Below are 20045 nucleotides of genomic sequence, written 5' to 3'. Positions count from 1 at the left end.
ATTGCTTCCTTTTCATTATTATCACACTGAATAACTCTGTCTTAACTACTTGTTGGAACTGGAAAACATAGATAGGAATCTCATATTCTCATTATACATAACATTTTTGATTAATTTTTGTAATTTGCTTAGCATCATTATTCATGAAAATACTTGCATTTGAGGTGAATTTTTACTTTTCTGTTTCAGTTTCTTGGATGCAGTCATTGACTGTCATCTTAATGCAATTTTTTTCAATTGATTTATTAGTCCTTTTTTTATTAAATACAAATCACTTGGAAGAAAGTGGATTTAATATCATAATCATGCCCTTTTTCTTCTTTAGATCTAATGTCAATAGAAATTATGTCGAATATATTGGGTTAAACAACTCCATATATCATGATGAAGCACAGAAGCATGCCTTGTAAATTCTGTACTGAGAAGATAGACATGCATTTCTTTTTGCCTGACGCATGATATTAATTTTTATAATTTGGTAATTGTCATTTATGAAATGCTTTATGTCTTAGGTAAAATGTTTCTGCCTTACATTTCAATTCTTCGATGATCGACTGACTTTTTCTGGCAGGGTTATATACTTATATTATCTGTCAACGTGATCTTTCACTAACTTGACTAGTTTTTTCCCCTATAAAATGCCAGCCTCTTGAAGTAAGACCATCTTTTGCCTCAGGTTTGATGTTGAAATTAAATGCATTGCATATCTCTTTTGATGAAATTCTTCTCCTAATTTCATTAGAGTTTTGTAGCTTAATTTCTGTGTTGAAAAGATAGGCATGCACATCATCATAAAAGTTCAAATATCCATTTGTCATTCCATGAGGTTTGAATTAATAAATACTTTGTTTATTATTGTTATTCATTGAATGCTTTATATCTGTTTCTATAATGCAACTCATTCACTATGTTTTCTGTGCAATTTTAGATATCAATGGAAACTTTATGCCTTTTTTTTTCAATAATACTGACCCACAAATGATGGACATGCATATCATTACATCCTTTTGATGAAATTATGCAGCTGGCTTCATTAGCATTTTATCTTGAATTCTTTGTTGAAAAGGTAGTCATGCATATGACTGTAAAACTTGATCCTTTTTCATTGCATAAAGCTTGCCTTAATGTCTATACTTTATTTATTGCTGTTATTTGTAAAACGCTTCGGGTATTTAGGTGAAATACTTCTTCTATCTTCTTCTAGCTTCTTCTAGCTTCAGTGCAGGGTTGAAGATTGGAACAATCATCTGCCTTTTTCTTATCTTTCCTGAATAATTTTTCTTTTTTATAAATTTCTCGAAGTTCTGTTAAATCAATCTTCTTTCAGACAAGTAGAAGGGTGTAAGAACAAAATGATACAGGTGCTTATTTTTGTAATGTAAATAGTATGAATTTGAGGGAGGTTTAAGCTAAATTCCAGGTATTTATAGTCAATCCTTTCTTCTTTCGCTTTCTATCAACGTTTTCTTTTTTCTTTTTTTTTTCTCGATATATATATATATATATATCCACATCGGATCCGAAGGCCAGCGGCAGAGGATGAAGGGGCGCGACCTCATCAATGTTTTGCTCCCCGACGAGCTGATCGCTGAGGTGTTCCGGCGCCTGGGAGGCTCCAAGGCTAGCTGCGACGCGTGCGCGCTTGTGTGCCGTCGATGGCTTGGGATCGAACGGGCGTGCCGCCGCCATGTGCGGATCGGGGCGAACGGGGACGCCGACCGACTTATGGAGGCACTTGTTCGGCGCTTCTCTGGACTTCAGAGCATCTGCGTTGACGAACGCCTCCCTATCTCCTGCCCTTCCCCATTGGTGGCGCGAATGACACCGGTAACTCTCTCTCTCTCTCTCTCTCTTTCTCTCTAAATGGGGCTGGAAAATGGGCATGTAAGAGTTTTATTTAGGTATTTGATTCTTGAGATCGTATAAATTGGGCCTCTTTTTGGGGGCATATATTGCACAAGAGGGAAAGTAGTTCCTGAACAGGAAGCGTTTTAATTCTGGAACTTGCAGCTGTTTTTATCTTTATGCAATTCGAAAGGCTTTTATTACACCTCGAAGAGCTTTCAAGGCATCTGGATGTCGCTTATTACTTAAATCGGACTTTGTGATGTGATAGCTTTTAGCAGGACTAGAAAGGACTGAGGGAAAATGTTGTTTTCTGTAGGTCTTTACTGTATTTGTGTGCCAATAGTTGCCATTGAAAAGTTTTCAAGGCATTTAGATTCTTCTTAGTCTTTCCTTCTCAGGCGGCAGAATCTATAGGATTGGAAATGTCAGGTCTTGATAAAGATTTGTGTAATGAGTTACTATTTTTATAACTGATATTTCATAGGTACAGCTAAAGATTAATAGCGGTGATTTCATGAAACTTACCCTATTGGATATTGTAAACATATGTGCCAGATATTGAGAGGATCTATAAGCGTATTGTGCCAAAGTAGGGAAGTTTGATAGCTTCAGGCGGACCTTGTGACAGAGGCAAGAGCTGGGGGTAGGAGTTAGTACAATACTACAATGCATTGCTATTAATATAATTGGATGTTAAGATTATGTATAACAAATATCTAAGACTTTGAAACCTCCACCTGTTGGCTCATACTTGGGAATGTATTCTGATTCCTCCATCTAATGTATAGAATTTCTTTAGTTCAGAATTTCAGCCAGTGGCTTTAACTAAAAATGCTTTTATTAACTATTTAGTTGCATCAAATAGTTTGGTTCTTGAGTCCTTCTAGAAAGTGATGGCTATTGTAGCCTGGAGAATATGTGACCAACATGTCAAATCATATCAAATATGTTCTGTGTGGTCCTCGGGCACAATAACGAGCATGGACTGCCTATCAGAAGGGTTGACCCCTTAGTTCCAGAATGGAACATTGTCATGGGTAATTAGTTACTAAAAGTGCAAAACTTGTCCATAACTATGGCAATAGTGTCTGCCAATGATAATAATGTTTGTAAGGAAAGTGAATGATCATTGGATTGTCTTATTTGCTAAATTCAATTGTTCTTAACTTGTGATTCAGCGAAAGAGGCATGCAAAACGGTCATCTGAAGCTAGATCTACACTGGAAAACAATGAATTTGGGGAAAATGAAGTGGTATGTAGTATTTCTGATGCTGGTTTGGCTGCACTTGCGAATGGCTGCAAAGGACTTGAAAAACTAAGCTTAATCTGGTGTTCTAGCATAACATCTGCTGGGCTATCCTCTATTGCTGAGAGCTGCAAAAGCTTGAGATCCTTGGATCTGCAGGTGCATCTTCTTCTGTCATTTTAGTACTCTTATCCATCTCTTATGTCCCACTTGTTCAATTTTTTCAGTCACACATGCTACACTATTTTATTCTATTACACCAATTCATCTGTGCTTACTAAAACCTATTCTGATAAAATTGGAAGCACGTTGTCTGAAATTTGCTTAGTTTGTAGTTATTAATGCTTTCACACTCACAACACTCTTGTGCTAAGTATATGCTTGTGGCCACTGACCATATATTTTTCATAGTTGTTGACTTTCAAAATGTGTCATTATCTTTTCTGTTCTTTATTATTATTATTATTATTATTATTATTTTTATAATGATTGTTGGGCTGTCCCTTTTGCTTTTTATTATTACTTTGAGAATAATTTTGTTCAGTTTGTTTTTAATACATTACAATGATTTGTAATGATGAGATAAACTATCTTTTATTTATACCAGGGAACAAGATTTTGTGTACGTGGTTGAAATGACCCTCTGAAAAATAAAATAAATATTATGTTTTTTTGCAATGCTAAATAAAGAAAATTATCTTTACTGCAGTATCCAGGCAATTAGCCAGGCCATAACACATGTAGTAACCACAAATGTAAGTGCCATTTACATTGATATTTGTCCGTATCTTTGTAAATTAGTCATAACAAACAAGAGAGCTTTGAAGTAATACATAATATACTTCTTTCATGTAAAACCTCCATACTTTTTAGTGGAAAAGCACCCGACAATTTCATGAAGATGGGGTTTTCACCTGATTGATGGTTCACCTTCATGGCTTCTTCGTGTATAGAATCTATATCAATTAATCTTGAAACCTGTATTTTAATGTTTTCTCCTCAAATGCCTGTACCTAGGGCTGCTATGTGGGTGATCAAGGTCTTATTGCAATAGGAGAGTCTTGTCAACTACTTGAAGATTTAAATTTGTGTTTCTGTGAGGGGCTCACTGACAAAGGTTTGGCTGGATTGGCGAAGGGCTGTGCAAATTCATTAAGAGTTCTTGGTATTGCAGCTTGTGCTTGGATTACAGATAACTCTTTGAAAGCTGTGGCATCTCACTGTTCAAGTCTTGAAAGCTTGTCATTGGACTCTGAATTCATAAAGAATGAAGGCATAATTGCGATTGCTGAAGGTTGCCAATCATTGAGGGCTCTGAAGCTACTATGCAGAAATGTTACTGATGAAGGCCTACAAGCTGTGGGCTCCTTCTGTTCTTCGTTGGAACTGCTGGCTTTATACAGCTTCCAGAAATTCACTGACAGGTCGTATGCTGATCTTCTTCCATTTTGCTGCCACTCAATTCTGCACTAGCAGAAATAACATTAGACATTCTTATGATATAACTTATCTTTGTTGTTACTCTAAAATAGCATATTTTAGTTTGAACTACTTCTAACCTGTCTCTGTTTTTACCATTATTCCATTAAACAATTTACTATTGGTCACCACTGAGTCCTGCACCGGGGGAATCATTATGCTGATAAATTTTTGACATGCCAGTCAGTTGCTTTATTTTTGCTGGAAGTCGTAGGTTGGTGTTTCAACAATTATTTTCTGTGATTATTTTTTGACCATTGGAAATTTTCTTGTATTTTGCAGAAGTCTTTATGCTATTGGAAAAGGGTGCAAGAATCTTAGAAGTCTTACTCTCAGTGACTGCTATTTCTTGAGTGATAAGAGCCTTGAAACTGTTGCTGCTGGCTGTACAGGGTTGACATATTTGGAGATTAATGGTTGCCACAATATTGGAACTTTAGGACTGGAATCTATTGGACGGTCTTGCCCGTGTGAGTTCTTTCCATTTTGTTTCTATTCTTTAAATGTAGATAATGTTCTTATCATTTTTCACCTGCATTGGTTGTTGTTATATTTCTTTCTTTCGTGGTTCGTTATGCCCATTTGCTTTTAAATTTTATTTTGTTAATTGATAACCCATCGATCTATCAACTTCATGTGTTACTTGGGGTTGCATGATTGAATGTTTATTTGCTACCTTTAGCATTTAGGAGAAAAGAACCATCTTGAACATTGAAATATAGTGACAATTATTTTCCCTAAATGAAATAAAGTTGCAATCCATGTAAAGCTCTACAACTTCCTTGGCTTTCCTTTGAGTTCTGTTTTATAGATCATTTATATTTCAAGGTGAAATTTGGAAAATGAAGGACTGGGATTTAGTTTCAAGAGTATATAATTGTTCTCTCTGGCTATTTTGTTTCAGTCACTGTATTATTTCTGTTCCTATTATAAAAAGTAGTCAAGTTCTTTTTTCCTATTTTGTGGTTATAACATTTAATAGAATACTTTGATAAAGCATGGGCATATACTTCCCCGACCATTATTGAATATCCTAGAAGTTTGGTGTAATGGACTTGTGGGTGTGCGTGCGCGTGTTCAAGTCATTCAGCAGGTCCTATACACAACATGTTTTGGCCATCTAATTTTACCCTTCCAATATTTAAAATGTTCCATATCTTATATTAATCAGCTATATAAGTTCCTTTGATAAACTCTATATTAAATTTCAGAAGACTCTCAGAGTTGGCTTTGTTATACTGCCAAAGGATCAGGAACAGTGCCCTTCTGGAAATTGGCAGAGGCTGTACACTTCTGCAAGCTCTTCATTTAGTTGACTGTTTGAGTATAGATGATGAGGCGCTATGTGAAGTAGCTCAAGGTTGCCGAAATTTGAAGAAGCTCCATGTTCGCCGGTGTTATGAGGTAAAAAGGAGATTATCTAACATAATTTATCACTAAGTAAATATGTCTTTACTTAGTTCCTTTGATCAACTCAAACATAATATTTTTTTATTTTTTGAAGTTTTAAAATTTGTTATGATATCTATTATTTATTTATCATGTGAATTTCTTGATTGTACAATTTTAAAGTTAATTCGGCCCCAATTTGTTTTCAAAGCTTTAGCATTTGCAAGCAACGAGCAAGGGATGGAAGAGGTTTAACATGTAGAGTTTTTATAGATAATTAGAACATAAGGGAAAGAGAGCACGTGCCTGTAGTTGTGCTGAATCTAAATGCCCATTAGTTTAGGACCTTAGAAAGTTAGTAGGGAACACAATGTCACCCTTCGGTCAGACTCAAATGCAGAAACAAAAATGTAACAGAGAAGAAATCTGGTAGAAAACTTTACAGTCCTAGTTTTATTTGATACTGTGAGTCCTGGAATTCAGAGCTAGAGTTCGTTTCTACTTGTAATGTCTAGACATTGAGTCCAATTGAAATGCCTGGCGCTACTGGTTGTTGGAGCTAAAAAATTTAGTTTAAACACAACATGAATGCATGTGAAGCACATTTATTCCATGTAAATGATGCTGAAATTCACATTGTTATTTTACATCAATTTAACTTGGTTTCAGTTGCTGATTCTTTTTGTTTTGAATTGCAATGTAGGAGGATTAAGTTGAACAAAGATGCTCTGTTTTAATTATTTTTAAGGAATATCTTCTAGCTAAAGGATGTATGCAAGGTTTTCACAACAGCCCGCTATCCAATTGCTCAGGAGTTTAGAGACTTGTTCATACTGTAGCATTTAAATGATTCTGACCAACTATTTTTCAATTTGGTTTTGGTTTTCAAATGTGATGGCTCAACCCAGCATAGCGTCAAATAGCTCTTTGACTAATGATTTCCTATGGGCAGATAGGAGACAAGGGAGTAATTGCTGTTGGTCAAAATTGCAAACTCCTTCGAGACTTGAGTCTTCGATATTGTGACAGGTAAATATCACCAACCTCATCCTATTCTTAATTTAGTAATATAGTCATAGACTCATAGTCAGAAGTTTATAGTTCATACCATTTTCTTGTGATTTTCTTCACCTTAGCAAAAATTTTACCCATGTTTGATTATACAGTTCTTTACTTAGGTTTGTATTTTGTGAAAATTTAGTGACATTGTAAATACCACTAATTCATTCACGATATAAACTTATATATAGATTTCTATGAATAATATAGGATATGTTATGAATGCTATAGAAACAGTGGATGTCTATGGTAGCAGTGGACTTTACTTTAGCAATTGATTGTAGCTGCCCATGTGTGTCACTGCAGCAACCACTGTACTGTAGCAGCCGCCCATGTGTCAATGTAGCAACCACTATATTATAGTAGTCACCCACGTTTTTCTGTAGCAGCCGCCAGTATGGTTACTATTTCACCTACCAAAATATTTTTGACCGTTAGATCGAATTAAATCATGACCGTCCATTTATCCCTTGAATGGCTATAAATATCCCTCATTTGTTGTAAGTGTTATATAATAGGAGGAGGAATAAAAAGAGATGAAATAGAAACTTGGGTGTTTGGTACGTATTTTCTTTTCCTTTATACTTATTGCATGTTATTCATGTTTCTCTTTATAATTATCTTATATTTTTCATGGAAGTCTATATATATGTTTATATTGAGAGTGAATTATTAGTAATATTTATAATACGTTTTCAGCATGAATTTGCTTCTAATCTTGTTTTGCACTTTCATTTAACTTAATTCATATTTTTACTTAATATTTTCTTCTAATTGTCTATTATACTTTTCAAGTATTTCAATTTAATGGAAAATATTGCAAGAAGAGAATTCGAGATCCTCCATATTTCTGGGAGCAATTATATTTCATGGAGACACGATATCAAGCTCCATTTAAAAGCTAGGAACTTGGGCAAAACCATTGAGACTGATAATAATTAGCCCAATGATAATAGGCAAAAGTTTTAATATTTATAAGGCATCATCTTGTTGATGGCCCATAAAATGAATATTTGACCATTGAGAATTCACAGAAATTGTGGTTCTCCTTGAAAAAGAGATTTAAACATCTCTAAATAGTCTATTTGCCCAAAGCACGCTCAAATCTCAAGTTTTTAATTCCGAGCGATAATTCCAAGAATATAATTATATTCTTGCATGCTCTTAAAATCTTGTAACATGAGATTTGACTAATCTTTGCATGTTTTAGGCAAATAGACCGTTTTGAGATTTTCAAAACTCTATCAGGGAGAACCACAATTCCTGTGAATCCTCAATGATCAAATGCTCATTTTTCAAGCCCTCATCAAGGTGATCAGCCTTATTAACAAGGTTGTCAGATCCGACCCGGGCAATGACCCGGCTAAGCCCAGGGGTCAATGGGTTCGACCGGGTTGAACCGGGGTTAAACCGGGGTCAATAATTAAATATAAAAATATTATAATAATTAATAATGAGCAAATATAATATTAAACCCATAATTATAATATAAAAACCTACTCAAATTTGATATTTAAATTGATAAATGACCTTATATACAGTAGAGTTTTCTAGTTATGTCATTTATTTTTATATTTTTTAAATATTTACAAATTTAATATATTAATATATAATTATCGAACTTCTCTCGGTGTTATTTATTTATTTATTTATTTATTTATTTATTTATTTATTTATTTGTTTATTGATTTTGTTAAAATAGATAAGAAATTTAATTCACTAATTCTTATATCTCAATTGAGTTTTTATTTTGTTTTAAATTTTCTTATATTTTTTATTTAATTAGAATACTTTAATTTTATATTTTTATAATAAAATTGCACTCATTTATTGTTTTATTTTCTTAATAAATTAAATTTTTAGAAAGTATTTACATAACACATTAATAGATTTTATTTTTAAATGTTAATTTTTGTTGGTATGTTTATGGTATATATATATATGTAATTCTATTTATTGTCTAATGGGAAAATAATAATAAATTATTAAATATTGTAAAAAAAAATAAACATTGTGACTCGATTGATCCGGCCGGGTCACCGAGTTAACACCGGGTTTTTTAATACCCGGTTCAATGGGGTATACCCGGGCCGGCCACATGGCCAGTTCCCGGTTTTTCCGGTTGAACCGGCTGGGCCGGTCCGGGTCTGACAACCTTGCTTATTAACATAGTGTTTGGATTCAAAAGTCGAAGGGAAAGTAAGGGGAGGGAAAGGAAAGGACGGGTTCAACTCTCGTTTGGATAGACAAATTTTATGGAGGGAAAAGAAAGAAGAGTTCTCTAATAAACCTTGTTTGGTTACGGAAGGGAAAAGAAAGGAAAAGATATATAATAATATGATTTACCAATTATACCCTTATTATTAAATAAAAATTACTTATTTCTATTTAAACACATGCATTATGAATATCTCGAATAAATTCACACTTTAAGTAGATTTTTTTTAATAAATATTAAAATTATTATTTTGATTTTTATATTTTATAATAAAATACAATTGCATTAATGTCTAATCACATAATTTATAAAAGAAAATAAATTATGTGGATATTTGAAGCACAAATAAACTATTATCTATCATATAACCATATAATATTTGCATAAAGAAGACAAAAACAAAGTCAAAGATAAAAGTGAAACCAAAATATATATTTCCCAAACATCAAATTTTTTAAATACAAACAAATTATTAGTCATCAGAATCTATAGTTGAAAGAAAAACCTACCTTTTGAATAGCACGTTATCCTATGTAGCACCACGCATGAACAATTAGTCGTGCCGATGCAAAGTAGCTTCTAACTATTCTTAGAATAGTTTCCCTCTCAATTATACAACACCAAATTACTTAATTAGGATTTAAAGACCAATTCCTCCTACAATTCTATATGGATCATCACAAGATCACTTTATCATATTGTTAATAAACCTATTTTAATATTTTAATTCATAGCATAATAATCATGTTGAATTACATAATTATTAGTTTTTTTTCTCACTCAAAGAAAATTTAAATTTTATTTGTGCTTCGAATAAAATTTGGATAGCAATAGAATTATATTAAGAATAGAATTCTATTAAGATAAATTATTCTAATGATGAATTGAGAAATAAAAAACACAATATAAACAAATAGATAAAAAAAATAAGCAAACAAAAAGAAATACATAAAAACAAATATTGTGATGGGTGTCATGTGAATACTTGATTAAAATAAAATTAGATTGAAAAAAATGAAAGAAAAAACTTATGAAGTGGTGTTATGTAATTAATTTAAAAAAAATTAAGGGTAATAAGGTTTTTAAAAATTTTAAAATCTTTACGAGGTTCTCCCTCCCCCGGCACCCCAAATCGGGGGGCCAGGAAAAGGGGGGTTTCGGAGGGTTTTGGAGGGTCAGAGTTAACCCTTCTTTTCCCTTCGTTAAATTAAAAATACCAATCCAAACGAGGGAAGGGCCGACTCTGACCCTTCAAAACCCTCGCTTTACTTTACGTTCCCTCGCCGGCCCTCAATCCAAACATAGCATAAGGCTTTTACCTTATTATCATTGGGCTCATTATTATCAGCCTCAATGATTTGTCTAGGTTCCTGGTTTTTAAATGGAGCTTGATATCGAAGTTCCATGAGATATAATTGCTCCTAGAAATATAGAGGGCCTCGAATTCTCTTCTTGCAATATTTGCTATTAAATTCAAACACTAGAAAAGCATAATAAATAATTAAAAGAAAATATTGATTAAAAATACAAAAATTGGATATAAAGCTAAATTAAAGATAAATCAAAGTGTAGAACAAGATCAGGAGCAGATTCGTGTAGATAACATATTGTAAATACTCCTAATAATTCATTCTCAAGATAAACATATATATAGATTTCCATGAATAATATAGGATAATCTTAAAGTGAAACATGAATAACATATGATAAGCATAAAAGAAAAAAAAAGATAAATATCAAACACCCTTACTTCTATTTCACCTCTTCTTATTCCTTTATCTTCTATATAATATTTACAACAAATGCGAGGGTATTTATAGCCATTCAAGCGATGAATGGACAATTATGATTAATTCGATCCAACAGTCTAAAATACATTGGTAGGTGGAATGGTAATAATATCGACGGCTGCTATAGTAAAATATGAGTGGCTCCACTACAATAGCCATCCACTATTTCTATGGTATTCATAACATATGAGTCTCATAACATATGATTTATTTATCAAGTATATATATTTTATGAAAATTTAGTATTAGCTTTTATCTTGCTTTTGTATGTCATTGAAATTCTGATTCTATTTTTATCTTGTAGCAAATATTAGGGTGGTAAGCGTGAGACTGCCATGTTTGTATTAAACGGTTGTGTTTCCAGAAAATTGCTTGAAGTTCAGAGTGGTGATTGCTTCTTTGTTTAGTTGGCATGTGATTTAGTTTAAAATCCTAGGATGTTGTTTTGACTTGAGTCAAGCTAAACAGGGTTGTCTCAACTTTTTGAAAATGTGGACCAGTAAACTTCAGAATATGCTTCGTGAGAGGTCTAGTGTTCAACTATTTAATCTCTTGTGAATTCCAGGAATACTTCAACTTTTTGTGTGCATAAGTTTCCATGGGAGATGATCATGGGGTGTAATTGTATCACACTGAATATTTGCATGCACTAGGATGAGTGAAATTTGACTTGTAATCAGGGCAAGGCTGTTTAGGTGAACAAGTCTGTTGTTTTTCTTCACAAGGTTTCTTTTATGAGTTTATTACTTTATTATTTAGCTCTTATTTGTCAATATTTGGTGATTACTTGCAAAATATGTGATAAAAAGGTTTTGCAATACTTGAGCAAAATGACGATCCAATGTTAAATGTGATTAGTCAGTATATTATACCTGAGCATGCCCATGAACATTTGATAACGCATGGGCGTATGTAGATCTAGACATATATCTTTACTAAATTAGTATGCTTCCTTATGAGATATTTACAGGTGAATTCGTGTGCTTAAAAGTTATTTGTATTGCTATGGCATGACCAACGTTTTGTGGCTGAATCTATTGGAGCATCCAATTTCTAATGCTTGAAGATCATGCTATCTAGTATTCTTTAACCTATACTTGTAATTTACGCATATATTACTTGTTTCTTTGTGCTAGGGTTGGTGATGGGGCACTTATTGCCATTGGTCAAGGCTGTCCTCTTGAACATTTGAACCTTAGTGGGTGCCATCAAATTACAGATGTTGGTCTCACAGCCATTGCAAGAGGTTGTCCTGAACTCATCTCCCTGGATGTCAGTGTTCTTCAGGTAACTTTACCCTCTCCTAATTTACTAAAACAGCTTGTATAAAATAGAGAATGGAGTGGCAAACATTATTGCGTCTAGAAAATGAATATATCACCATGTTAGGCGCCGACACCAAGGTTAACGAGAATAACATATGTTCACAACAATTAGCAACGGGCTTATAATGCCTATATATAGTGATCCATGTTGGTATGTTAAAGAAAACAGTGTGAGATAAAAGCCGGGTTTGGTGTGAAGTATGATTAAGAAACTAAGATTTTGAATTGAGAGAATTATTTAGACTCATATTGTTTTCTTGAAAAAGCATCTTGACTTCAGCGATGTTGCGTGTTTTTCATTAACAAGTTTCAAATTTTTACGGCACCATCTGCATCTTTGAATCTACAATCATTGAAAGGTTTCCGTATCTCAAAAATGTGCATCTCTTTCTTATGGTTCCCATATTTGCAGAATTTAGGTGATATAGCACTTGCCGCATTGGGTGAAGGTTGTCATGTGTTGAAGGACATTGTGATATCCCACTGTCCTCAAATAACAGATGCCGGACTAGCCCACCTTGTCCGGGGATGTACCCAGCTTGAAACCATCCAGATGGTTTATTGCCCATCAATAACATCAGCTGGAGTAGCTACTGTCATCTCAAGCTGTAATCACATGAAGAAGGTTCAGATAGAGAAGTGGAAGGTCAGCAATAGAACTATGCGGCGATCAGCTGCAGTCCTCTCTTTCCTTTGCGTGGAGCTCTAGCAATTCTCATCATTTCTCCAATCTTACAAGCCCATCATCGTGCTATTCAGAATAAAAATTCACCAGACAAAAAGCAGCATGTGTTTTTTTCGTATTTTGTTTTATACCGATCACCCTCCAGTTGGTGGTAGACATAATCTTTCAATGATGTGAACATGGAGGTGTTTGTAGACAAGTGCAAGATCTCTGATAGGAAGGCACCGCAGATGGCTTGCCACATAACAAGACTCCAGGTTGTGTATTCTAATTTGTTAGAGTGATTTTTGTATTTTAGAGCTTGAAATGTGAGGTGAACCAGCAATGTTAAAGTCAGTATGCAATTACTGGCTTACCTTTTTTCGGAAACTTTGAAATATGTTTATTATTATTATTTTTGTTTCAGTTCCTGTGCTAAAATCCAGGTGCTTCTAATAGAGGTAAAGCAGATCATTACTCACTGGTTACTTTGTCTTGAAATTGGATATTGTTTTTGTATCTTCTGATCTTACCAATGTTGAGATTTGATTTTGATGTATTTGATTTTTCAAAATATGAGAATTGTTTATATATTTTAGACAACATAAAGTATTTGTTCATATATATATATATATGTGTGTGTGTGTGTGTGTTCAATCTAATATAAAATTAATATAAAATTAATATTGTTTGTATCTGTTATATTCATAAAGAGAATATATATATATATATATATATTCTCACATTTTCTTTAAAATGTGAGTCGTGTTGAAGGTGTAGGTTTATCACTCTTGCCGTATGAGAATTAGTATTTCATCCTTCTCTTTCGTCTCCCTGAGCAGAGGTTGAGATTTTGTTGTGTTTTGATAACTTTAACATTCTATATTAAGATACCATTACCATCAATATTTTTTTTTTTTTAAAGTTCTGAGCTATATTGGAAATTCACCAAATTTGTTTACATGTTATCCCTCCACCTTATGTTCACTATTAAAATAGATTATTAAATATTAAATAACCGAAAAAACATGTATATATATACCACTGAAAATTTCTGAATAGTCATTAAATTAAAATTTTTTTGCACATATATACGCCTAAAAAAATTGCTCCTTTTATTCATTAAAGTAAAAACTTTTTATAGTGATTAAATCAACATATATATATATATATATATATCTAAAAAAATTTTAAGTTAGTTTTATATCATTACATTATTTATATTCATCACATTTAAATAAAAGTTAATACTGCCAAAAAATAAATTAAAAATTTAAATAAAATTTAATTTCTATTATGAAAAACATTAAAATTATACAATTTACAATATATTTTAATAGTGCACGTAGAGGAAAATATGTAAATAAATCAAGTTTTTTTTTAAAAAAAAAAAACCATTCATAGATTTTATCAAAGGCTTTATAAATAATTAGATGAATTTTCAAAATAAACTATACATATTTACCATTTTCTATGAAATTTGTAAATATTTTAAATACAGGAGGTTTTATGCAAAAACTCCTCACCATTTAGCTCTCCCCATTCATTACTCGAAGAAAACCGAAGAAGCGATGTCAGGATGCAGCATCAGAGCGCTGTGGATCATCAGCCCTCAAGACACCGTCGTCTTTTCACGGTAATTCCATCGAACACCTTCCGCTCATCCAATTTCTCCATCCATTCAAGCTTAGATCTTTGCTTTTCTATCTCGATTTCTCTTCTCCAGGAGATTCCCTGTTGTTGAGAAGCGTTGGCGTGTTGCTTGCGACCGTGAGCTCGCCGGGCACTCCCCTCTTCATTCTCTTCCCAGCGATCCCGAGCTTGCCTCTGCCTTCGCTGAGAGGAAGAGAAGGTATTTGTCTCACCTGATGTTTTGAGTCGCTGATGATGGATTGGGTGTGTTGAATGGCTTTTCTCGTCCTTGCAGGGAAGGGTCGGCGCGTGGTTTTGGTATTCGTGTTGCTCAGTTGTCCCGTGTGTCGGATTCTTGGATTGTTGATCCGATTAGTCGGCACATTGTGGGTCTTCGTGTTCTGAAAGAAGAGGAAGAGGAAGAGGAGTTTTTGTTATGGCCTTTGGTTTTGCATGTCAAAGGGAGTTATTGCATTCTTGCTCTGCCTTTGGTTGAGCCTCGACAATTCAAAGAATATGAAAGCAAGAGTGGGAGACCCGGGTGCGGGGATTCCGATGGAGAGGAAGATAGCTTGTCTTCTCTTTTGCTTAGCCTTCCATGTATAACAGGGTATGGTGAGTTTCTTGCAATGTGTCTGGAATTGGATTACTGTCAATTTACTGCAGGAGTATCTTGTGTAAATATTCAATATATTAGTAGAGAGTAGAGTTAGAATGTAAATTAATTGACATTGTTTTTCTGAAAGTGCTGAGCTTGCTAGGTTGAATTATTGAACTATTTGAACAAGTTTGGCAAATAGTTAATGACACGCATGTATTGTATTCTTGTTCAATCAATGACATAGAAATGTAGGTGTTGCTGTGTGATTTTCTGGTGTCTAGATTTTGGATCCTCACTTTGAAGCTAGTTATTCATCTTAATTTGAATATTGCCAAATACTATTATTTATTCCTTTTTGGCATTGTATCATCTTATTATAGACTCCACTTGATTCTTATTTTGTGTTGACTCTGCAAACTTGCATTAACACATTACTGGCAGGAAATAGGGATGGTATATCAACTCTTGAAATTTAGCCTTACATCTAGAGATTAGTTAGATCCCAAAGTAAAGCATTCTGAACTGTGATTATTTTTGAAATTTTACATTTTGAATGTGATTGAGATGTTCCTATGCTTCTTGAATGTCACATCACAGGGCATTTGCGGTGGCACACGCTGTGGGAGACATAATTACTGGAGATACGGTAGAGCCAGAGGTGGTTGCTGGTTCAACTCCTTCTGTGGGAGGATTGTTGGATTCTCTGACTGGCAGCATAGGCATTTCAGGTATTGCTGCCAGGGCAAAACCTGTTGCAGCACCAGTTGTTGCTTCTACTGCATCAGGTGCTTCTACTATAGGTGCTATTATATCAGACACGCCCAAAAGCACCACCAGGCCAATTGATAAAGATGCTTTGCGGACATTTATAAGTAGTGCCATGCCCTTTGGTTGGTAGTTCTCTGTTGTTTTCTTCTTATTACATATTTCTGTCTTTTCTTTCCAGATTGTGCTATTTTCATGTTCATTTTGCAAATATCTTTGCAGGGACACCCCTTGACCTCAATTTTTCCAATATCTCAGCTATAAAGACTACAGGGTTTTCTGCTTTGGATGCGCCACCTACTGATCTCAAACAACCTGGATGGAAGCCATATTTATACAAAGGAAAGCAAAGAGTATTGTTCACAATTCATGAGACAATCTATGCGTCAATGTATGACAGGGATGAAATTCCTGATGTAATATCAATTTCAGGTCAAGTTAATTGCAGAGCAGAACTGGAAGGGTTGCCTGATGTGTCCCTACCACTTACTGGGCTGAGTTCTGTTCGTGTTGAAGTTTTATCATTCCATCCTTGTGTCCAAGTGTCTGAGCAAGGCATAGATAAACAGGCTATGATGTTTTCTCCACCACTAGGAAATTTTACTTTAATGCGTTACCAGGCCTTTTCAGGCCTTGATCCTCCGGTGAAAGGTTTCTATCAGCTATCGATGGTCTCAGAAGATGAAGGTGCATTTCTGTTCAAATTACGTTTGATGGAAGGTTACAAGGCTCCTTTGTCCATGGAATTTTGTACTGTGACGATGCCTTTTCCTCGGAGGCGGGTTTCATCCTTTGATGGGAACCCTTCAACTGGAACAGTGTCAATGACCGAACATTCTGTTGAATGGAAAATAATTACAGCTGGACGAGGCATTTCTGGAAAGAGTGTTGAGGCAATTTTTTCAGGAACTATTAGATTTTTTCCTTGGACAAGTCAAAGAGTATCTTCAATGTCCAGGTCAGTTGCACCAAGTGCAGTTGAAGAAGATAGTGATATTGAGCAAGAAGGTTCAAACAATATTGTCAACATTGATGAATACTTAATGGAAAAAATGAACAAAGACCTGCAAGCAGTGGATTTGGAAGAACCATTTTGTTGGCAAGCGTATAATTATGCAAAAGTAAGTTTTTATTGTTAATAGTGTTTGCTAATTCATGAGTTATTCTTGATATGTGCATAATTTTGAGTTGGGGTGCTAAATTTGATATGTGATTGCTTGTTTTCTGTAGACTTATTGATTAGTTCCATTGAAGTTCAATATTGTGTAATATGAATTTCCTGCATGGCCTATCTTTCTCCATTTTATATGGTCTGGTATCTTTTAGAAATTCTGGGTCTACATTGTTCTTATTAAGCATACTACTATGTGCTATTTGCAGGTGTCATTCAAGATTGTTGGGGGAACGTTATCAGGAATGTCAATTGATCCAAAATCTGTAAGTGTGTCACTGATGACTTCGAATGTGCATCCTTATCTTTAGATGATTTGGTTAGATAATTTAACTGATTAAACTATTAAAATTTTCATGTATTAGTTGTACAGTTTATGTTAGCTTCAGAAGTGACTCATGTTTTAAAAGCAAATATTGCCAAATCCACACACACACAAAAAAAGGTTTTATGAGTCCTTTCTCCCAATTAGATTGACTCATTTGCGCTAGTGGTTGTCTCAATTTAACATTTTTATTGAGATAGTAAGGCATACATATATGTGTGTGTCTATATATATATTCTTTGTTTTTGAGGCATCATGGCTGCAGACATTCCAAGACTAGTACTTGTAGTCAAGAATGTAATTGTCAATCCTATATGTATTGTCTAAGGATTAGGGTTTTTCATGGGTAGCATGAGGAAAAGAGTAAGGAAGGTGGTTTGGGAGCTTATCTGCTTTGAATATTTTGAGTTGAAATGAACAGCTCTAATATCCATTACCTTTCATTGCAATTCTGTACATAACCTGAGAGTTTCTGATTATACAGGTAAGCATTTATCCAGCTGTTAAAGCTCCAGTGGAGTACTCAATGCAGGTAGCACAAACAAAAAATCGCCATTCTTTCAATCACAATCAATGGACTTGATACATGCAGTATATTATAATTATTAGTTTGTTAGCCTCATTATTTTTTTGCAAGGCTCTACTTTTTTTATTTTTTATCCTTTAAGCCCGCATCTTGCCTTGATTTTCATGATTTTATTGTCAAAAGAAATGCACTATTGTAGTGATCAAGTGCAAATGATTAGTCAAAAACAGAAACAATGTATTCATGCAGTGACATAAGTAGGGTTATGACATTGATGAAATTTTCGCTTAACTCTATTTTTTCTATGGTTATTCTTTTCAAATATGTAAAGGACATGCTTTCTTAAAGCAGGCTTTATCCGGAGATTATCTATTATGGAATACTTTGGGAACATGCCCTTTTGCTAAGTCACCCGAGCTTAAGCAATAATACAAACCTTTTCATCCATGGCCGCACAAGGTTTGGTGTATACTATTTGACCATTTAAAATATGGAGTCCATTAAAATTACCATATACAATAATGTACCATTTTCTTGCAGATTTTTGTCGCAGCTGAATGGCACTTTTTGATTGAAGACTGAATGATAGATCGGCAGAAAATACCTTTCTATCCTTCATACTGTCTCTATGTTTTGTGGCGGATAATTTGCATCAGGATTTTCTGACAGATTCGAAGAAGTTAGCTAGCATGAATGCTTTGTAATCAATCCTACTAAAACCATTGTTTTTTTTTTCTCTTGCTTAGTATGAAGCTGGATATGGATATCAGTTTAAGAGGTTTAATGTATGATGATCATGATTTCTCATTTCCATGAGTCAATAAATCCATGGCAATTTTCCATGAATTTTATCTTTCACCTTTGTGTTTTGTGTTATCTTGAGACTCTACAGAAGTCCAAAGATTCAATAGCAAGCTGTCAAAATAAAAGCTTTCATTATTCCATCCAATTATAAATTTTGTCTACATAAATATTTTGATCATTCCTTGAAACTTATGACCTTAAATTGCACCAATCTGACAAAAATGTGAGAGGTCCCAAAAAAGAAAAAAGAACCCTTAAAAACTAACATAAATCAACATCTTTTGTCATATATTCACAACCAATCATATTAATGACTATCACTAACTTTAACCAATATAATAGAGAAATAAAAATACCTTTTTGCATGAAAATGCTAAGAATCATGCAATGCACACTAGCTTCAGAATAAATACTACTTTGAATAAAGCAACAAGGAGCATTATTTCTTCACTTCAAAACAGACTCTGATTGATTAATAAACAAGTGTTGGATGACATCCAGAGTTCCCCCAAACACTTCACTAGGACTTTAGCCAAATACATGATTAATGCCAGTGAAGTGCTTCAAGGGAACTCCAGAGGAAAACCAACTTGATGAACATATATATATATATACATATACAAATCTATCAATCTCCACTAAAATTTTCAAAAAAACACACACATGCATGTACACACACATAGAGATATATATATTGTTGAATGCCACCTAGAGTTCCCCCAAACACTTCAGTGGAGCTTGGAAAATCAATAACTCAAAAACTACTGAAGTAGTCTGAGGGAACTCTAGAGGAGATCCAACTGTTACTAATGCTAATGCTCAACTTAATTGGTTGGAAAGGCATGCAACTCCATTGCTCCCTATTTATAGACATACATGCATATACATGGATCCTACATCATTTCATAGTTATCTTCTTCTTCTTCAACACATTCATTGAATGTAGCCACATTAAGAGCTTGAATGGATAAAAGTAGTACTAGTCCTACATGAGATATCCCTCTTGACAGATTCCAGTGACCATGAACATTCCTTTCGGCGAAAAAAACTCGCGCAACGTGTCAATCATCGATCGGTGTACATGGTATACACTGTGATATGATACACATGGAGCAGTGTTTACAGTTTAGCAAATCACATGCTATACATCTAGTGCAAATGAAGATAACAAATTGCTTGGGTTGGCTTGGCTTGGCACCACA

The 20045-nt window shown here is 34.1% G+C and overlaps 2 protein-coding genes across 3 annotated transcripts; both read left to right on the top strand.

The window, feature by feature from the left end:
* Positions 1–182: 182 nt before the first annotated feature.
* On the top strand, positions 183–13500 carry LOC120250111 (F-box/LRR-repeat protein 4). Of its 2 annotated transcripts, none has more exons than XM_039258889.1 (8): positions 183–1827; positions 3027–3254; positions 4113–4519; positions 4857–5042; positions 5789–5978; positions 6916–6992; positions 12167–12317; positions 12768–13500. In XM_039258889.1, the coding sequence occupies exons 1-8, from the start codon at positions 1540–1542 to the stop codon at positions 13062–13064; spliced, it is 1824 nt and encodes a 607-aa protein (XP_039114823.1). In that variant the 5' UTR covers positions 183–1539; the 3' UTR covers positions 13065–13500. The 2 variants fall into 2 exon arrangements, with proteins under 2 accessions (XP_039114823.1, XP_039114822.1); XM_039258888.1 differs by having other exon boundaries at positions 184–1827; positions 5786–5978.
* Positions 13501–14582: 1082 nt separating this feature from the next.
* Positions 14583–18892, top strand: LOC120250425 (AP-5 complex subunit mu). Its single transcript, XM_039259243.1, has 9 exons — positions 14583–14655; positions 14746–14871; positions 14947–15261; positions 15850–16142; positions 16240–17138; positions 17398–17454; positions 17998–18045; positions 18391–18498; positions 18580–18892. Exons 1-8 carry the CDS (start codon positions 14591–14593, stop codon positions 18466–18468), a joined length of 1881 nt encoding a protein of 626 aa, XP_039115177.1. The 5' UTR covers positions 14583–14590; the 3' UTR covers positions 18469–18498; positions 18580–18892.
* The last annotated feature ends 1153 nt before the right edge of the window (positions 18893–20045 follow it).

This window comes from Dioscorea cayenensis, chromosome 19, assembly GCF_009730915.1.
Source record: "Dioscorea cayenensis subsp. rotundata cultivar TDr96_F1 chromosome 19, TDr96_F1_v2_PseudoChromosome.rev07_lg8_w22 25.fasta, whole genome shotgun sequence".
In the NCBI taxonomy this organism is placed as follows: Eukaryota; Viridiplantae; Streptophyta; class Magnoliopsida; order Dioscoreales; family Dioscoreaceae; genus Dioscorea; species Dioscorea cayenensis.
Note: the sequence above shows the minus strand (reverse complement) of the source record. Positions and strands in the feature narration are given on the sequence as shown.